Source organism: Sceloporus occidentalis, unplaced genomic scaffold (assembly GCF_023333645.1).
Source record: "Sceloporus occidentalis isolate IW3139 unplaced genomic scaffold, rSceOcc1.0.p SCAF_9, whole genome shotgun sequence".
Lineage (NCBI taxonomy): Eukaryota > Metazoa > Chordata > Lepidosauria > Squamata > Phrynosomatidae > Sceloporus > Sceloporus occidentalis.
The window spans coordinates 38,919,491-38,939,937 of NW_028316989.1; the positions used below are offsets into that span (position 1 = coordinate 38,919,491).

Here is a 20,447-nt window from a genome sequence, read left to right on the forward strand (position 1 = left end):
CCTGCATGGGCTGGCTCCTCCTTATTTATCAAACCTTCTTTCTCCTCACCTTCCTACTCGTACCCTCCATTCTGGTAGCCAAGGTCTGCTGTCTCAGCCCAGGATTTTCTCTGCCCCATCCCAGATTAGTCCCTTGTCACTTGCTGCCCCTCACTCCTGGAACCTCCTTCCCCTACGAGCCCAAGTCATCACTTCTTTAACTAGTTTCAAAACTGAGTTGAAGCCCATCATGTTCAGAGAAGTGTTCCCAGGCATTACATGACTATTATTTCCTATTTGACGTTTTTAATTAGTTGCCTGTTTTATTGAACCCTTTCCTGTATTGTGATGTATTATTTATCTATATTATGCCATTATTTCTTAGATTGTATGCCATGGGCAGGTTTACTCTTTACTCTTATCTATTTTATTGTTTGTATGTAAAGTACTGTGCAAATCTACAGCGCTATATAAATAAAACATAAATAATAATAATAATAATAATAATAGGACTCCTTGATCCCTTTCACGCGTAGTCCTGTTAAGCCAGGTGTCCCCCTGTTTGCATGCACTTGTTTGCATGCACACAGTCACAGCTACAGTCACATTTTGAAATACTAATAAATATAGCTGGACCAGACTTCGATTCTAGTCAAGGCTTATTCAGAACAAAATGTATTTGTTCATGCACATTCTCTTTTAAAATCACCTTTTCCTTTACCTACAATGACAAATTTTAAATCATGTTACAGGAATGGGCTATACTAAAATCCACTACTGGGTACAAAAGAAATGACATGAATTTATCAATATGAGAATACAACACATTTTAAATTTTGCACAAAAGAATTTAATGTACCAGAAGTAGCTATAATCTCAGAAAGCCATAAAACATGCTGTTTGCTTTGCACCAAAGATATGCATTTGCAGATTAAAGCTTTTAAGAAGAGAAAAGCTTGGAGGGGGGGCAGCAGGGGAGAGTGATGGATGTTTTGCAATGGCATAAAAGGCTATATCACAAGAAAACCAAACCAGAGCACAGCATATAGAATTAACTCTTACAAACAGCAGGTTCTGTGGCAGATAACGTCACCAGTTCTCTACACGTGAGAATCATACCAAGTGTAAAACAATGGCCCACACTGAGCCTGAACAATTGGGATTTATTTGCAATCTGCTAAGTGCTGATCATTATAGTTATCTGCTTGGGGTGCATTAAGCCCATAACCCTAACTCAATTTGTGCCATAAGAAAGGATATGCATTAAACATTCAGCAGTAAAAGAACACTGAGTTTACAGCCTTTTGACATCTGAGAGCAATTACCGTACTGTAATCTTCCAAGTGAAATTGGGGGAAACAGCAGAATTAATCCCTAAATCAGGAATAAATCACAATAATTCAAAATGTGCTAAGAATCACTGAGGCACAGATGTGACTGACATTACTCAAAATCTTTGCTCCCTTAAACAATGATACTGGACCAGACTGAATGATACCTTTCATTAGAATGAAATTTCTTAAAGTAAGGGAGCAAACATCACTCCATACTGTTCCACTGTTGTGTATAATGTTAAAGCTGTTTGTGTGTAGTATCTAATGTACACAAGCCTTGATTTTACCTAGAAGACTAGCCATATGATCAAGGTCCATGCAGATGTATGCTCAAGTAAAAAAACAGGACTGTGATAGAGTACATGGAATCTCACTCCCCAACACCTGGATCTAGGTACTATCCAATCTGGCCCACTGTGCTCACTGTCTATATATGATTCCTATAAATGCATCTGGAATTGGTTTTATTTAATTTGCAAATTTGGAGGCCTTTGCCCATGATGTGCCACAACTGAAAGATTATTTAAATTCCCCAATGACACTTTGGTAGAAAGTGGTAAGTGTGACTTTTCCTCCCCGCAAAACAAACATCTTAAGGAACCAATAAAACCTATAACTACTTAGAAGTGACCTGCCTGTTGAAAAGACAAAAGTGTTTTAAAAGCAGGTATATGTCTCTTTTTGACATCATTAGCAACTATAAATACAAAATGGCTGATGTTTTTAACACTCTCACAGCTATACATATGACAGAAAGAAGTCATCTTAACAGAGACATGCAAACTCCTACTCAGGCAAGGGTTACCTTGGTGCTCTCCTCTAGGTCCTTGGTATTCAAAAGTGCATGGTTAATTCTAAAAACTATCCAGTCAAACAATGCACTGTACAAAGATTTAGCCATGGAATTCCGGACAGTAATAGCCTAAAATAACAAAGGAAGTCATTAAAAATAAATTCAGACATTTGTAACAATTCATTTGCTGTTTTTAAATGTGTATACTTTATATTTCCAGCTACTTGCACTATTTTCAGTAAAACTTTATACATGTATATCCTAACCTCCCACCAAAGTGTTCAAGGCAGCAAGACAGAGTACTTCCAGAAAGAGACAATATGGTTGTTATAATTTCTTCCCATTCCTGTTTGTTTCTTCAGATCTGTCCTTTTCCTATACTGATATCATTCCTTACATATGATACCAATGTAATGACCAAAACAAAATGCATGCAAGTCAACTTCATGCTGATAGATTATATATTAAAAATCACTTTGGTATGCTTCTATTATTTCTTCATTGATCCTTGTTTTATTAACATTGCCCCTTGCAAGGCCATCTGCTTGTGCATGCAAAAGGGACACCCTCTATGTGAGAGGACAGTCTGTACTTCATATTCTGCTGATTCAGTTCTCCCCCTCAAGGCTCATTTCAAAGGACAGCATTGTTATCAAAATGCCCTTTTCATCAACAGCATCCTCCGAACAGAGGTTCACCATCTCTGGCACAGGAAACTATTTTGCAAATATTCTTACATGATCCCCTTTATATATATATTTAAGGATTTCTTTCATATAGTTGCAAGTACTTTGACACCACTTTATTACTATGGCTGCATCCTATGGAACCCTGGTATTTGTAATTTCATAGATCTTGACTGCCTACCCCAGTTTCCATAAAATGTAGTCATGGCAGCTAAAGTGGCATAAAAGTGCTATAATTTGTAGCATGAAAGAGACAAAAGTGCTACAGAAAACCAAGATTTTTTTTAATGTAATGTTCTCCTTTCAGAGACATTATGAATGAAACATCTAACTACAAGAAGAAAAAGACAGGAAATGCTTTACAAATTCTAAAGCTAAAGTATATGAAGTTGCAATCTTTCTATATGGCTATTTCTCACTATATTAGGAAGTCAACATTAGGTCAATCTTCCCTTGAAGGCTTCTGTAAGATATTTTAAAAAGAAGGTGATTTAGGTCCAAAACACACTGCAGAAAAAATCCAATCTGAGACCACTTTAACTGCCCTGGCCCAGTGCTAGGGAATCCTGGGAATTGTAGTTTAATGTGGCACCAGAGCCCACAGAAAAGGCTAAATGTCTCACAAAACTATAGTTCCCAGAATTCGCTAGCATTGTGCCAGGGCAGTTAAAAGTGGTCTCAAACTAGATTATTTCTGCAGTGTGTTTTGGACCTAAGAGAAGCATTCCTCTAACTAACGAAGATTTGTATTCAAGGCTTACATAATGAAGGGCCGCAGTTCTTATATAAACTGATGAAATAGCCACACATCATCAGTATACACAATATTTTCCACCACTGTAAACTTGGAAGAATAAGCAATAGCCAAAAGCAGAGGAGTCAAAAACATTACTTTCTTATCTGCTTCTAGTTTCATTGTGATTGAAGGTTTTCCAGACTGCTTCCAGTTCATACCAACAGAGAGTCGATAATCCATTTGGCACCCTTTACCAAACTGTTTAGTTACAGATCATATACAAAAAGTGTGTAAATCACATTATGATGTGAAACTGTATGCCCTAACAAATGTCATTGCAATATACAGTAATCCTCGCTGTTCTGACCAATGTTCAGGTCAGAAGTTACACTGTTGAAATGGCACCAACAATGCACAAGAAGATCAGCTAGGAAGGAAAAATCTTTAAAAACAAAAACCTATGCGAAGTAAAATACCCTCAAACAGTCAATAAGCATACTCAACATGTATGGACTACTGGTAAGCTGCTGAGAGGTAGACAAGGAAAACCAGAAAGAAGAGGGAACATAATGGAATATCCTGGAGAAGAACATGTAGCAAAAAGAGAGAAACAATGGGAGAATTCCATCATGACATTCAGTTGTAAAGCTTAAATAACCTTTAGTTTGGTATTATCTAGCAGATTTAAATGCTCATGGGCAATGTTAAGCATTATTATCCCCCCCCCCCCCCCGCAAACACATACCCAATTCCCCAAGAATTTTAATACTGCAGACATTTTACCCTAGCCCCCCACCTACAATTTCACAAATGTAAGAGGCCTTCTGCACTTACCTCTGCCAGCTTGTATGGTAAGACAAGCTTCTCCCCAACCGTCACAGTCTTTCTTGTAACCAGTGCTTCAAACAACATTTCTTCTTTCACCTGACAACAAAGATATCCCCCTCCATTAGTCAGAATTCATGAAACACAGAAAAAGATAGGTGTTAGGGGAAAACAAGACTATATGTTTCAATTAATTTAATGTTATATTACAACAGATGTAGGCCCATGATAGTTTTCCGAGTACCAACTTTGGCTGGAAGGTGCCCCTTCTTAGAAATGGAGGACCTAAAGATGGATTATATGAAGGAAGTAATCCCGTAATTAACCTGGATCCAAACTATGTAGGGCTTTAAAAGTAATAACCAATAGTTTGTACCTTTGCCTGGAAACTCTGGCAGTCAGTGGAGTAATTTTGATACTGGTGTAATGTGATCATTCTTGGATGTCGCAGTAATCAATATGGCTGCCATGTTTTGAACGAACTGAAGTTTCCTAACTTGGTACAGAGGTAGCCCAACATACAGCATACTGCAAAGTCCAGTCTTGACATGTGCACATGTACTACCATATTTAGACCCTCTAGCTCTAGGAATGAGTGCAGCTGGTGTAACAGCCAAAGCATAGGCACTCCTGGCTGTTGCATCTATCTGAGTTGTCAACTGGAGTGACAAATCCAGAAGCATTCCAAGGCTGAAAACACAGACTGTCAGGGGGGGTGTATCCCTGTTTCAGGACTAGTTCACACACCACCAAACTCAGATTAGGAACCTTGACAGTGAGCACCTCAGACTTGTCTGGATTCAGCTTCCTAATCTATTTCCTAATCCAGCCCATTTCTCTAAGCTTTTGTTCAAAGATGATGCACTATCCTTAGCTGCGGCTGTTTTTTAAGGCATGGAGAAATAAATTTGGGGGCCATCAGCATATTGATATTGGGGGATGGGGTGGGTTTGGGGATTTTTATTTTTTTATTGTAATTTTAACTGTATGTTGTGTTATTTTATACTGTTGTAATCCGCTTTGATTCTTTGAGAAAAAGCGGAATAATAATAATAATAATTATTATTATTATTATTATTATTATTACTCCCCCCCATGTCTCCAGATAATCTCTCTCAGCAGTTTCATGTAGATGTTGAATAGTATTGGGGATAGAATGGCACCTTGTGATATGCCATATAGCAGCTACTTTTTAAAGAGCAGCAATAATCAAGCACTACCATTTGGAATGTACCTGAGAGGACTGGAACCACCAAAGCACAGTACCTTCAATTCCCAAATCCCTCAGGTGTTCTAGAAGGATACCATGGTTGATGGTAGGGAATGCTGCTGAGAGATCCAAGAGCACCAGCAAAGACACATTCCTCCTGAGAACGCTCAGGCGAAGATTATTCATGAGAGGGCAGAATTATTAGACCACAGATTTACTGTGAAATAGGACTACCTTCCTTAACTGTCCTCTAAATGGGCTTCAATCCTAACACCCCAATCATGACAATTATGAAATTAGTAGTCTAAAACACATCTGGGGGGCATCAGCTTGGCGAAGGATGAAATAAATCAATATTTTCCATGAAATCAGGTTGCTTGTCTCAAGTGAATCTACAGAATCTGCATTTATTGGTATCAAAGTCAGCTTTATAAAATCAACCAAGATGCTGTGCAGACAAATCAAAAATAAAATAAGACTAATCAGACATAATAAAAATGCCAAAAGCAACATTAAAGGCAACGAGGCTAGGGATCAGTCACAGCTACAATGTGAATACACTGCACAATTTGGGAACAGTGCAAGAGAAAGCTTGCCTACAAGTGCTACTTTGCAAGTGGGGTGTTGTGTTGTGGTTTGTGTTAAACAGCCCTTTTAAGAATTAAGCAGATGGTTCCTCAGAGAAACATACTTGAGCTTTCAGAGTTAAAATCAACACCTTGAATTCAGCCCAGAAAAAAAAGAGCCCACAGCAGATCTTTTAATACAGGGATGATGTTATCATAATACTGTGCACTTATCAGTAGCCTAGCTGCTACATTTTGCAACAGCAGAGACGAAACCAGAGTAGGCGTGCTTTCTACAGAAGTTTTCAGATAATTATAAAGTAGCTCCTATGCAAAGCTATGCCTAGTGATTAATTCCAAGGATGCAAGGAAAAATGAGAGTGAAACAGAAGACGACAAAAATAAATTGAAATTGAAATAAAGGCAATGCCACAAAGCAGTCAAAGAGATGACTCATAGCACAGCCCTGTGACTGCAAAGCCATTGAAGGTTGAGTCTCCCTTATCTGAAATGCTTGGGATTAGAAGTATTTTGGATTTTTTCCCAGATTTTGGAATATCTGCATAGATATATAATGAGATATATTAGAGATGGCACCCAAGTCTAAATATGAAATTCATTGGGGGGGGGGGTACAGACAGGCAGGGAAAAAATGGCTTCAAGCTACCATTTCTGAAGCTGGATTGAGTCCTGCCAAACACACTGCTAGCCCTGAAGCCAGCCCTGAAGCCAGCCCCAATGCAGATGAACCATCCACACTGGGCAGATAGAACGTGGCTTTGAGCTGTAGCGATTGCTCCGTTAAAGTTTTTCATTTCCATTCTATGCCTGTGCATGATCGCAAGGACAGGAACAATGCTACAAAGCCTGGAGAAGAGAAGGTTGGGAGGTGATATGATAGCTCTGTTAAAATATTTGAAGGGATGTCATATTGAGGAGGGAGCAAGCTTGTTTTCTGCTGCTCCAGAGAACAGGACCCGGAACAATGGATGAAAACTACAGGAAAAGAGATTCCACTTCAACATTAGGAGGAACTTCATGACAGTAAAGGCTGTTCGACAGTGGAACAGACTCCCTTGGAGAGTGATGGAGTCTCCCTCCTTGGAGGTCTTTAAGCAGAGAATGGATGGCCATCTGTTAGGGATGCTTTGATTGAGAGTTCCTGCATGGCAGAATGGGGTTGGGTTGGATGGCCCTTGTGGTCTCTTCCAACTCTATGATTCTATGAAGTCCCCTGGTTTCACTGATGCCACTGCTGTGAACTCCTTGGGTGTCATTAGGCAAGCTAGTGACTCCTACCCTCTGTCCTCCACATCCGCAACATACAGAACAATAGTGACTTACAAATTAGGTTGCATGCATAAAGCTCTTGGAACAACCAAAAGTGTTACACAAATGCTACGTGTTGTTATTGTTAGTATACAGCCACTAGAAGATGGAAAAGTTTCTTTCCAAGACTGACATATTTTACTTAAGCATTGTTATATCGCAACATGAGGGAATGGATCACTATGCTTGTTAAATTTCAAAATTTGTGTTAAAATAATTGACTAATTCAGTAACATATTCTGGATTTAAAAGCAAAGATTCCAGTGTTTCCACCATGTTCATAAGTCTTAACACTGCTGTTTGTATTCTTATAACAAAACCACCGCATATGTTGTTAAGAAACCAACAGACTACTGAAACAAATTGTTTCACCATCATTAACTACATCTCTAAGATACTTTGCTCTTTCCATAAAAAGATGGAAGAAAGCAAAACACCAAACCAGTTATATTCAAGTGGCTTACCTCTAGTAGCTCCGAGACAACAGGTAGGATTTCTGGGTTACAGATATCAATGGAATCATCTCGGTAGGTTTTCTTTTTGTAACAGATATTACCCAAGTGTAGTATAGCCGACAAGAGGGAAAAAATCCTACAGACATTTAAAAAATACATTTCTTACTGGGAGGGTTTTCAAACTCAAAATACAACAATAAAAGATCACACCAATGTTTTATTACAGACATAGTTCAGCATTTGACACCCCAGCTTGAAAAACGTGTTTACTGCATCACATCCAAATTATATATCAGCAAGAGAAATATGTGTATTAAAGATTCCATAATAATAATTCAGTGTTTTCTCTGGTCCTGTTTCCTGTTACTTAAGGTCCAAAGTTTGCTATTTATGAAAGTCTATATCATAATATGAAAAAGTAATACAGTGGGTCCTTGTTATCTGCTGAGGTTTGGTTCCAGGACACACACACACACACACACACACACACACACACCCCAGATAACAAAATCCATGGATGTTCAAGTCTCATTAAATATAATGGCATAGCAAAATGATGTCCCATATATAAAATTGAAAATCAAGGTTTGCTATTTGGAATTTATACTTTAAATATTTTCAAGCTGTGGATGCCTGAATCCATGGGGAAAAAATCCATGGATAAGGAAGGTCAACTGTTAGCATGTATTAAGTACATCTGGTCTGACTGAGTTTTTTGAAACATGCTAATGAGGAATATTAACTTACTGTCTGCGAGTCTTGGGAAGAAAGCCCACCATCTCCATAGCTAGCTGCAAACGCTCAAAGTCATGTTTCAAGTCTTCCCCTTCAACAGAAAAACAGTCCTACAGAGGGGAAAAACAAGTACAATTACTAGGAGAGGTGAATACAAACAAGTAGGAGAGAACACTGCATAACACACTATAGATCTGAAATTGTGCAGCACAGAACCTGGTAGAGGATGTTTAATCAGAACCATCTTCAATCTGTTGCATGTTCACTCCTGCATCATGCTTCACAATAAGAAGGATATACAGTATATGTAAAACCTATTGCAACAATTGCAAGCCTAAAATACCTTAGATAGCTAGGTGGTGGTGGGAGTCTTCTGCAAGGAGATCAAAATTAGCAAATCTAAAAGACTAAAATAAACACTGCCTTCTGTCTACTGAAAAGAGGTCTGCGGTTTAACAGCTATATATAGGTCTTCTCACATACCGATATACCTCAATTAACAAAGTAGATGTTTCCTGGTCACTTCTTCTTTAACAGAAACTTTGGTACCAGAGGTAGAAATAATATGGAAAGTATAGGGATAGCTTCCTATACCACAAAAACAAGATCAGTCCAACATATTTCAGCAAACTTTTCATCTGAACGTACTGTAATGCACATGTGAAATTAAACAACCATGTCAGACAAACCTTTCATTGGCGGGTTACAGACCCCCCGTTTGGGGCGGTCTGCATCCATCCCTTTCCCCGGGGTATCAGGGCCTCAGCGGCTAGACCGGCAGCTGCTGAGGCCCTGATCCGCCGCTTTCCGGGCTGTGGGGAAGCGGCAAAACGCTGCTTCCCCACAGCCTGGAAAGGGGTGTCCTTGGGGCTTCAAGCCCCAAGGATACCCCGCAGCGGCGGGGAGGAGGAGAAAGGGGCCGCTTGGCCCCTTTCTCCTTTGGTCCGCTGGGCACAGCCGTGTGAAGGCTGCGCCCAGCGGAGCAAACCAGGAAGGAGCTCCGAAACGGAACTCCTTCCTGCTCCGCGCTAAGGGCGCACTAAGCGCCCTGGCGTGGAGCGACAACGTCACATCCGCGCCGCCCCGTATAGAGGCGGCACGGTCATGACGTCGTCATGGCGGCAGCCATGTGGAACGGTCGCCGCCATTTTGTGCACGCAGAGCACGCACTAGGGTTAGGGTTAGGGGGTGCGGAAGCACCGCCCCTTTCTAACCCTAGTTAGAACGGGCCATTGTAAACGGGCCATTGTAACAGGCCATTGTAACAGGCCATTGTAAACAAAATCATTCTGAGACTACTTGAAGGCTTCTTCCAAAAGGCATCCAGGGATGAATCACAGACTCATAAGATTTGGAAGAGACCACAAGGGCCATCCATCCAGTCCAACCCCTAGCCATGCCGGAATACACAATCAAAGCACTTGTGAGAAATGGCAATCCAGCTTCTGTTTTAAAACCTCCAGGAAGAGATTCCACCACACTCCAAAGAAACACAATCCATTGTGAGAACACTGTGAGAATGTTTTTCCTATTATTGAGGTGGAATCCAACTTTGGTATTCATCAACCTCTACTATTTTATTATTTGTTTTAGTGGTCAAACATACACATCTATGTTTTTTTAACATGCTGGGGCATACTTGGAGGCAGGCTGGTCTACCATTTTCTTTCTGTTTTGCTGTTCACACATGTTCAGTAAGGGATTCTGGATTGGCTAGAGCAAAATTCCATTCGTTTTCAGCTCAAGCTTTATAGTATTGATTACTGCAAATACACTACTTCAACCTGATACCAAACGTCTGTTTGTCCAGCCTTCCTTCATCATCCCCACAGTGCTGATGCTGCTAATAATAACTTCCAGCTAGACAGAGACCCAGGAGGAATGGGGGGCTAGATAGGTATAAAAAGACTTTACAAAAAGGAACCTCTTTGTCAGAGGCATTCTTAACAGATGTTGTATGTCTATATTACAAAACAACGGGTTGTTTTGTTGTTAATAAAGAGGCACTCAAGAGGCTCTTCATGGAATTGCTTGAACACCTCTGCAAAGAATAGATCTGCAATATGAGGAACATTTAGTAGCACTGTCTCAACATTTATGACATCTTGAACGTATCCATCTTAATCTTCAAGAGCCCTAAAAATTCAATCTCATTCACAAGAACAAAATCAAAACCATAAAGCTTCAAATACTTAGGAACAAACATGTTGCTGTATTTCTCTACTTAATTTGACAGCATCAAAAGTGATCGAAATGGCATCAGTCAAGCTAAGAGAAAGATTATCTGATGTAGCTTCTAGGATTCCCTGCAATAAATCTATGTAAATTGCACAGAAAGAAAGAAATCAAGTAAAAATTTTCAACACCTATGCTGCAGTATTGAAAAGCTATGTGTTTGTGCTTTAAAAAATAATAGACCTATGAAGGTCACAATAAAATTAAGCATTTCATTTTACGGATGCAAGCTCCAGGAAAAGAGATTCCACCTCAACATTAGGAGGACGTTCCTGACAGGGCTGTTCGACAGTGGAACAAACTCCCTCAGAATGTAGTTGAGTCTTCTTCCTTAGAGGTCTTTAAACAGAGGCTGGATGGCCATCTGTCGGGGATGCTTTGATTTAGATTTCCTGCATGGCAGAAAGGGGTTGGGCTGGATGGCCCTTGCAGTCTCTTCCAACTCTATGATCCTATGGCTACATCTCATTTGTAAACATCATCTTTAAATTAAATAATTTTACAAAAAACGTTCTTGTATTACATTAAAGGGGAAATATTAAGTCAATGTTAGAATTGTTAACATGCAATTAGAAGAATCATGCTTTCTGAAATAAGATATAAATGGAGAGACACTCAATAAATGCAAAACACTCAAAACTCAATGTATATCTATCACATGACTATACACAAGAGAAAAGAAATGCATCATTTTTGGCCATTTTAAATACATATGATGATAAACCATCTCCTTACAGATGATATTACCAAACCTTTAACTAGTACATTGCTTGAATTCAAATGCACTTTCCCATGCTGAAGTCATCCAAAGAAAATATCACTCTCATTATACTGAATTGCTTTCAACAAAATATGCTGTATCCAATATTTGCTCAGTTTGCATGTTGTGATAAAGAATCCTGGATTACTGTGGACAAGCATCACGCTTCTGCAAGGTGCCTGATAGCTTCTGTTCACAGCAAGAGAGCTATACAAACTACAGACCTTCTCTTATCTTGTTTCCTGTGATGTGTGAACCTGGGATGGAGATGACTCCTTGTGTTATTTTCCCCTTAACAAACCAAAGAGTCAGCCTTAAAACAAACCCTTGATTGTTTCTTTAGCTTGCCAGGAAGAAAACAATCCAGAAAGACACCTACTATGGGAGGCACACAATAAAAAACAAATAAACCAAATAAATATTTTTTGTGGGTTTTCCGGGCTATGTGGCCATATTCTAGAAGAGTTCATGCCTGACGTTTCACCAGCATCTGTGGCTGGCATCTGTGGCTGGAATTTCTTACCAGATTTTAGTAATGCCTATTCTATCATATTTGTTTTGTTGTAGTAGGAGTTCAAGTTCATCGAGGAACTGTAGTTTTGTAGTCTCACAAAACTACAGTTCACAGAATTCCCTAGCACTGAGCCAGGGCAATTAAAGCATTCTCAAACTGGATTATTTCTGCAGTGTGTTTTGGACCTTAGACACATAAATATCTCCACCTTTTCACAACATGCAAATACAGCCATTTACTTGAACAGATTTCTGAGCAAAGTTGAAATGCCTACATTCCCAGATACAAGACTGAGAAAAGTATTTTCATATGCAAGAATGCCATGTAATGTAATAAATCTATATTGTATCATGTTATTTTATGTATGTTGAAATGTCCCAACTCATAATAATGTCACCTAAATACTTAACAGAGCCAATCAGAAGAAAACATAGGACCCAAACAGACAGGCCAAAATAAAGCTGCTTTGGGTCATTTTGGAGGTATGCTGTTTAAATGATGCATGCGTCCTAAGAGGCTGGAAGCCGCGCCAAAGCCACTCTTTGGTGCAAAATGGTACAGGATCACACAGGGAACTTTATGATAACAGCTCCCTTTTGGCTCTGAATCAAACAGAATTTGGTTTTCTCTTTTCACTATATTTTGAAGCAAAACAAGAGTGTTTGAAAATGCCTGTTACCAGCAACCCAGAATGGATGAATGTACTTGTACTGACCGGCTCAGACTCATAGTAACAGTCATCCCAGCTCTGTTTGGGGGGTTTCTTTGTCATCTGAAAGCAAGGCAAATTGTGTAAGTAAGACTGCATTTCCCACTCAACTGTCTTTTCCCAGTTGTTTGTCTTCCTGTCTACGAACACTTCAGAAAAATAGTAAGCAACACATTCTTCCATTTTAGAAAATGGTGGCTAGATCCCTCCTCTATTTTTCTTTTCCTTATGAGATGTGATGCAACAATCTGGCTTGGGTCTAGATTATTTGAAGGAACATATCTTCCTTTAGGAGCCCTCTAGAGCATTGAGATGATGCAGAGAAGCCCTTCTCTCTGTCCCACCACCCTCTCAGGCTCATTTAGTGGAAACTAAGGAGAGAGCATTCTCAGTAGCTGCTCCCAGGCTCTGGACCTGGCTTCCTAGAGATGCCAGGATGGCCCCATCCCTCATCTTTTTTCAGGGGCAGGTAAAAACATTTTTGGTCCATCAGGCTTTTTAAACTGATGAGAGTTGGACTTTTAAATTCTGTGCAAGTCAGATCAAGGTTTGTATATAGGTTTTACTACAATTTGATATTTTAATGTGCAATTTTTTTAAATTTTTAAAATTGTTTAATTGGTTTTTTAAATTTATCTTTATACTTTTTAATGCTTTTGTATTCTTTTTAAATTGTACTGCTTTTAAATTTGTTGTTAGCTGCCTTGAGTCCCTATATTGGAGAAAGGTAAGATATACAACAACAACAACAACAACAACGCTACAACTGTTCAATAATTTGGCCTGAATAATGGTCCAGGTTGCATTCCAAAGTATGCCAAAGACGTGCAGGAACCTGACTTAACAGTAGATGCTCAGCAGCTCCCTATTTTCAGCATGAATGTTTACTGCTCCCTCCCTTCCCTTCTCTGATTTGTTCCCTCCCTATAAACTATAGAAAGAAATGAGGAATCACACTGGGGTTCTTCCTATGGGTTGTTGGGAGGAAATAAACCAGAGAAAAAAAGCAAGGCCCATCAAGACAACACAGTAAACAAACTATGGCTCAAAGGTCCACAGTTTGTTCAGCTGCTCCCACTGCAAGTAGAAGTGACTGACCAGTATGTATCATCATCATGTTTGAACTCTTTGTTGTATGAATTTGCCCAGTTAGGAAATTTATGGAAGATTGGAATCTGGTCTTGGGAATTTTTGGACAACTACTGGACTCAAAAGATTCCATAATCTAATCATTTGGATTAAATATATACATTTCATTTATTGCTCACAATTATCATTCAGCCGCCCCCCAGCTTTACAGATGATCTGGAGCTAGTGAGCAAACAAGTTAATCCAGAGCCAACATGAACATTGTCCACACTCCCACATTCTTCTAAACTGGAAGAACTGATATACTGTATATACTTGACGATAATTCGAGAAATTTATGCCCCAAAATGGACTCCAAAATCATGGGTCGACTTATATACAAGGCAATAAGTTAATACTGCTTATAAAGTTCCTGAAAGTGCCCACCCTTCCTTTGTAGCCAGGGATCTTTAAACAGCTCCCCTTTGAGTCCCCGTACGCACTCTCCTCTGTGTGTGTGTGTCTTATCCCTCAGCCTTGCCTCACAACCACATCTAACAAACAGCTGGTGAGACAAGAGAGAGAGAGAGAGTATGCCGAGCCTTGTACCCCATTTTGCAAGCCATGAGCATTGAAAATCCTGGGGGTTAAGGGAAGAGAGAGAGAGAAATCTGTACTCTGTTTTGCAAGCTATGAGCCTTGGAAATCCTGGGGGTGAAGGAAAGGGGGGGGAGAAAGACGGACGAGGTTTGTTTCCCCATTTTCCATGCCGATACTGTGACCTTTGGGAGAGGTTTAAAGAGGGAGAAGTAGGGAGGAAAGTGGTGCTTTGCTTCCCTCTTTAGATCTTTTGTAACATGCCCCAATGTTTGACTCTCAACTTATCCACAGGTCATATCAAAAACCTAAAAACTGCCCCCGATTTGGCCCCCGATTTAGATATGAGGTCAACTTATACACTAGTATATACTGTATATCTTTTTGCCATTACAGGGAAATGTGTTTAGAAGCCAGGGTGACACTACTGGATAATTCTAATAGCATATCAGAACAGGGGGCAACTTTACCACAAACACTCCCATCTCTTTTCTACTACATCAAATACCCTTGCAGCAAGAGAACAAATTACATAAATGTTATGGAGTATTAGTATGAAATGCAGTTCCCACAACCGACCTCAGTTATGCACAAACAGCTGGGATTAATGCTTTAGTCAGTCTCATTTGTTAAAGGGGAGAAATATCATGCTATCAGAAAGAATTACAAAGTCATGCAAAATTTCTAAACTGATCTGTCTGACTATAACTGAAAATACCGTATTTTCCAGGAGAGTGCTATTACAGGTTACACTGAATTTATTTGTGTTCTTTAAGAAAAAATGCAAACCAAAAATACATTGTCTTCTAGCTCACTTACAGCATGAAAAAAACTTGAATGCTTTCAGAATAATGTCTGCCACTTACTTGTATTATCCACAATAGTGAATTTATAGTATCATGAATCCTTCAGCAAATGACAAGAAAATGAGTTTTAAAACAGCAGCATCCAGGAAAGAATGGCTATTGCTGTAGAGACATATACACCCACCACAAAGCTACTTGTACATTCCCACCTGATTAAGGTAATGATATTCATCAGGTTGTTTAAGGTGAAATGCTGACTTCTCTTCCTCACTTGCGCCTGCCAAAAGGTAATAAAATACATGGTAGTTCCTGGTAAAAAAGAAAAAAAAAAGTATTAAGATTTAATAATTCCACCACAGCACGCACAATATATATATAATTAAGTTACAAAATGGTTAGGAATATAAAAAGTAATAAACATCAGAGCAAGTGCTAACAACTTGTGAACAAGAGCAAAGGACTCTACAACCTGTGTGAGCAAACTGCCTTCCTAAGTTGAAACCCTTGTTTAGAGAATTCTAGAGTTTAACCTTTAAGAGCCCCCCATGGGGAAAATCGACAGGCAACTGGAAGGCACATGCACACACACACTTTCCAAAATGACAATGCTTATGCTGTATTTACAGGGAAGTGTGAACCACCTCACAGATAGTATTGAGAAAATGTGTGGTTTTCTAATTTCATCTCTCTCCAAAAATACTGCTTATAGCCCCGTATAATTGTTATGCTTTAGGATTCTAATTATTTTTTATTTATCCGCCTTTATTTCCCAAACTATTTTATATGAACTATTCATTTATTACTCACCTCTCATTATGTTCCTGATAGACTAGTCTGGATTTTTCTAGTAGATATTTTTCAACATAAGCTCTAGAGGAAACGAGAATGTTAGTTTAGCACATTATTGTACAAAAATAACTATTTTAATATTTTTAGCTTTTATTTTTAAATACACCAGGGACCTGTTCTTCAAAAGGTATAAGGGCACTCTTCGCACATATGGCAAGGGATTCAGAGGGTGACTGAAGCATCTCCTCACATGTATTTTACTTCTGATACTGCGTTATTCTAAGGCAGAGTTGGGCAAAGTGAGGCCCTTAAAATGAGGACATTTCCACCACATTCTGCCCCCCCCCCCGGGCCAATTTAGCCCTAGAAGAGGCTTTCTTAAAAATAGGAAGTTAACATGAACTGACTTCACTTACTCCCTGTTGTTTAAAAAAAGCCTTCTCCTGGTCCTAAAGTGGTCTAGGAATGCATAAAAGCATGGTTGAAGTGTCCTCATATCTCCTCAAGGATGTTCGGGGGTAAAAAATGATTTTTGTGGGGGCCAGCCCTCCAAAGTCGTCTGGGAGGTTAATGCAGCTCCCTCACCTTCTATAGTTGTCCACACTTGCCCTAAAGTTATGGTTAGATAAAAATCCTTCGCACATATTAGAGAGATGTGGCAGTAAATCTACCTACAGTGGGACCTCCACGTTCACTGGGGTTAGGGATGCAGGACCCTCGTTAAAGTGGAAAAACAGCAAATAAAAAAAACCTTTTTTACCATAGAGAAAACCTCTCTAGGAATCTCTAGGAGGTCCTCCACTACAACTCTTTGGTCCACATCTGCCAGATGTTGATCTTAGAATTGTGTTAGACAAGTGTTCTCTCTTAGAAACTCTTAGGTCTCTAGGTCTTTCAGTGCAATTGTCTGGCGCAAGCTGACCATCGAGTTTTGCTGGAGGACCTTGAGATTCCAAAAGAAAGCATATTAATCAAATCCACAAGTCAAAGCCACAAATGTGCAGAGACTGTATCTCCACACAATAAACAGAAGAATTTTGGTATAATTTTAACTTTCTCATTATATGCAAGGTTGTATGCAGCAGCTGTTTCTCCCAATTCTTTTTCAGCAAACATTAGGAAAAAATGTCTGTGAAAAGCAATTAAGGGGATGTATGCTTCCTCATGCTTGCAATAAAGACGGAGATATAGCTTATGATGTGTTGCACTGCATAAGTCTTTGCAAAAGAGAAATACTCCCTATTTGGTTTTTTTACACTATTCAAAACTGTCTAGATTTCATAATCTCCAAGTTCATGTTATATTTGTTTTCTAAACTAAAACAGTCTCAGTTTTTTAACCTTTTTTTAGAAAGGTTATTCCAGTCTTTTTCACTTTCAGTTGCTCCTTTGTGCTCAAAAACAGAGCTGAGAAGGATTATGGGAACCATAAACTGGCAGACCTAGACACATATGAGTATACAAAATTACAATTTCAGAAAGTGACAGCAGTTTTTGACTGCTTGGTTTCTACTTCCTTCTGAGGAGTCTACCCAACACACTACTGCTGCAACACACTATAAATTTCTCTTTCCTTTTTGCAAGTACATCAATAACTGGACAGAGGCATTTCCAGAAAATGCATTCTGCAGTCTCATAGTATAACTTTCAGTTCTGCTATTCTGTTTCTGTTCTGCTCAACCCAGAAACTAAATGCAACCTTTTCATCCAACAGATGACATACTGAAGTTGCTGTTGTTGTCTGCCTCCAAGTCATTTCTGCCGTGGAAAGATTCTTAAACATATGACGGACTTTGCTCCAACAATGTATTACATTGTATCAGTAAATAAAAGGAATGCAAGTTTCAGAGATTTATCTTTGGAGTCTCTCTTGTGATTCAACTATTGTGGTGTGAAGAATGTGGGAAGTTAATTTCTTAACAGAAGATACCTATATCAAGCCAATTATTTGTTCTACACGGCATGCCCACATCTTTCTCAGACAAGTAACTATGGGACAGATTTATGCTGGATGCTTAACATTCTCATCATTCATGGACAAATGTGAACAGCTGCAAATGATCCATGTTTAAAGCCCTTTCGTCACTGGTCATTGCCACTTACCCACGGACTGTGCCAGTCTCCTGATAATTAACTTGGATAAACTTGCCAAAGCGACTTGAGTTGTTATTGTGTGCTGTTTTTGCATTCCCAAAAGCCTGTCAAAAGAAGAAAAAATATAAGTGTTGAAAAAGAGAGCAACCCTATAAGAGAAAGAAGAAGAAGAAACTTAGGTGGTAGAACTACTTTTCCTACGCTCTGCTTGTTCAAATTGACAGGACAGAAGATGAAGAGTTTTGACAGACTTTTTCTTCTTATTTATAGGGTCACAATTTTTTAAAAAATATATCCTTATGCATCTACTTGTCGGTTTTTTAAAATTTCATCCTAGCTTTGCCCTACTCTGGAAACGTCCAGAAAAAGAGCTTTACAATTTCTGCTATTTAAAAAGTAATATTTTAACTTAAGCAGTTTAAAACCATTTCAGAATTTGATATTCTGCCTTATTAACATTTTACTGATAGTCAATAAAGACTCCTATATCCCATCTGGTTAAGATGAAGGAAAATACTGTGTCAGGAAAACTTTACAGGAAGCTGTCTTCCCAACAAATGGATGGTCAGAAGATGCAGAGATAGGTCAAGTCCATGTCTACCAAATGGCATGGTTCATGACTGGATTTATATATCAGACTAAAAGCTGCTGCAGCTGCCTTATGCCATGAGCTAAAATTGTGTTTGGACCTACAAATACAACTAAAATACTATAATCTATAAATAAGTTGTTAAAGCCTATTTGTTGGGAGTCTCTAGTAGTCTAAAAAACTAATCTAACGTTGCTTGAATATTTAGTTCCCATGCCTGACAATGACAACAATTTAGAGAGAGGTACCAAGGACAGCAGCTATAAGGTAACAAACTTAAGAGCCATTGTGCTATACATTATATTATACTGTATAGGAAAAATGTAGAGTTTTGTAGGCCATGTTTCATTAAGGCTGAATTTTGAGATACAGCAACAGATCTCATATCTGCATACTTTTATTATTTTGCATACTTTTATTATTTCTATTATTCTATTTCGATTATATCTATGTATTTATTTAAAGGGATTTGTCAACTGCTTTAAGGTCTTGCCCTCCCAAAGCAATCCAAACTGAAAGAACAGTACAAGGCAAAATACATGTAGATAGTTCTGTCTTTAGCGTGTGCTCATGTACAGGCTAGTCAAAATTATCTCAGTAACAAAGGCCTTTATGGCTTCTTTAAAGACTAAACAACAGAAGAGATGAACAACTTTATCAAGAGATCGTTCCAAACTGAAGAGTCACCACTATAACAGTCCAGTCTAGGTATGACCAGTGAGGGATAAACAAAGGCTAGATCTGATTTAATCAGAAAAGGCCACAATTAGCAAATAACACCACACTCCTGGTTAAAGCTCAGGGGGTGGGGGTGGGGGGGCTTGGGCCACACCAGGTACACACTAAGAGAGGTAACACCACTGTTCCCCAAACACCTGTCTTTGGACAGAAATGAACTGTGCTATTTGCATATATCCCTTTAAAATGCTGGATATGGCATAAGTGGGTTGAGGATCAGTGGGAGGAGAGAGGCATCCAGTTTTGAATTTTTTTTTTTTTAATTTATCGCACTGGGTGATGCCAACCCTAGTGATGCCACTATTAATGCTTCTACCTGGGCTTCTTGTGATAGAAACAAGCCCAGAAGTACTCTCAGGCTGTACCCTGCTCCTTCAGGAGGATTGCAACCCCATGTTCAACTTCTTCTAAACCACTCTAAAATTAGATGACTTCTCAACCCACAGAACATCTGTCTGTTGTCCAAGTTCTATTTCAGTTAGTTCTCCTTCATGCATTCCAATAATATACCCAAGTATTTATTCAGGAATTTCACCACCTTCTATGATTCTATGATTCTTGCAATACAGTTACGATGGAGACAGAAATAAAGTTGCAAGTGATCTCCAGATTGATGACACCATAGTACACTATGTTAGATGATCTCTCCTAATGGTTTCCCTCTATATTGTGAAAAAGGAGCATGTGGCACTCCACAAACTGGAAGTCATGGAGTAGAACAGAAGTCACCCAGAAGCACTTTCCAATACTGAGTGCTTAATAATATGCCTCTCAAAGCCAGGCTTGACAGAAGCTCAACATGGTCAATTGCATCAATGCCCTTAAAACAGCAAAGACATAAGGACTATAGTCCCATAATCCAGTTTCAGGATCAAATCATTCACCATATAACCAAGGCCCT

The 20,447-nt window shown here is 39.1% G+C and overlaps 1 protein-coding gene across 11 annotated transcripts in view; it reads right to left on the bottom strand.

The window, feature by feature from the left end:
* Window positions 1–20,447, bottom strand: part of MYO9A (myosin IXA) — a 132,646-nt gene that overhangs the window by 72,715 nt on the left and 39,484 nt on the right. For 10 of the 11 annotated variants that reach the window (XM_089538896.1, XM_089538901.1, XM_089538898.1 and 7 more), the window contains exons 3-10: window positions 18,229–18,323; window positions 16,145–16,207; window positions 15,547–15,646; window positions 12,873–12,929; window positions 8,661–8,758; window positions 7,923–8,049; window positions 4,363–4,452; window positions 2,119–2,235 (exon numbers count right to left, since the gene is read on the bottom strand). In XM_089538896.1, coding sequence (XP_089395022.1) covers window positions 2,119–2,235; window positions 4,363–4,452; window positions 7,923–8,049; window positions 8,661–8,758; window positions 12,873–12,929; window positions 15,547–15,646; window positions 16,145–16,207; window positions 18,229–18,323 — 747 coding nt within the window. The remainder of the gene's footprint in view (window positions 1–2,118; window positions 2,236–4,362; window positions 4,453–7,922; window positions 8,050–8,660; window positions 8,759–12,872; window positions 12,930–15,546; window positions 15,647–16,144; window positions 16,208–18,228; window positions 18,324–20,447) is intronic. The other variant, XM_089538894.1, reaches the window with a different exon arrangement.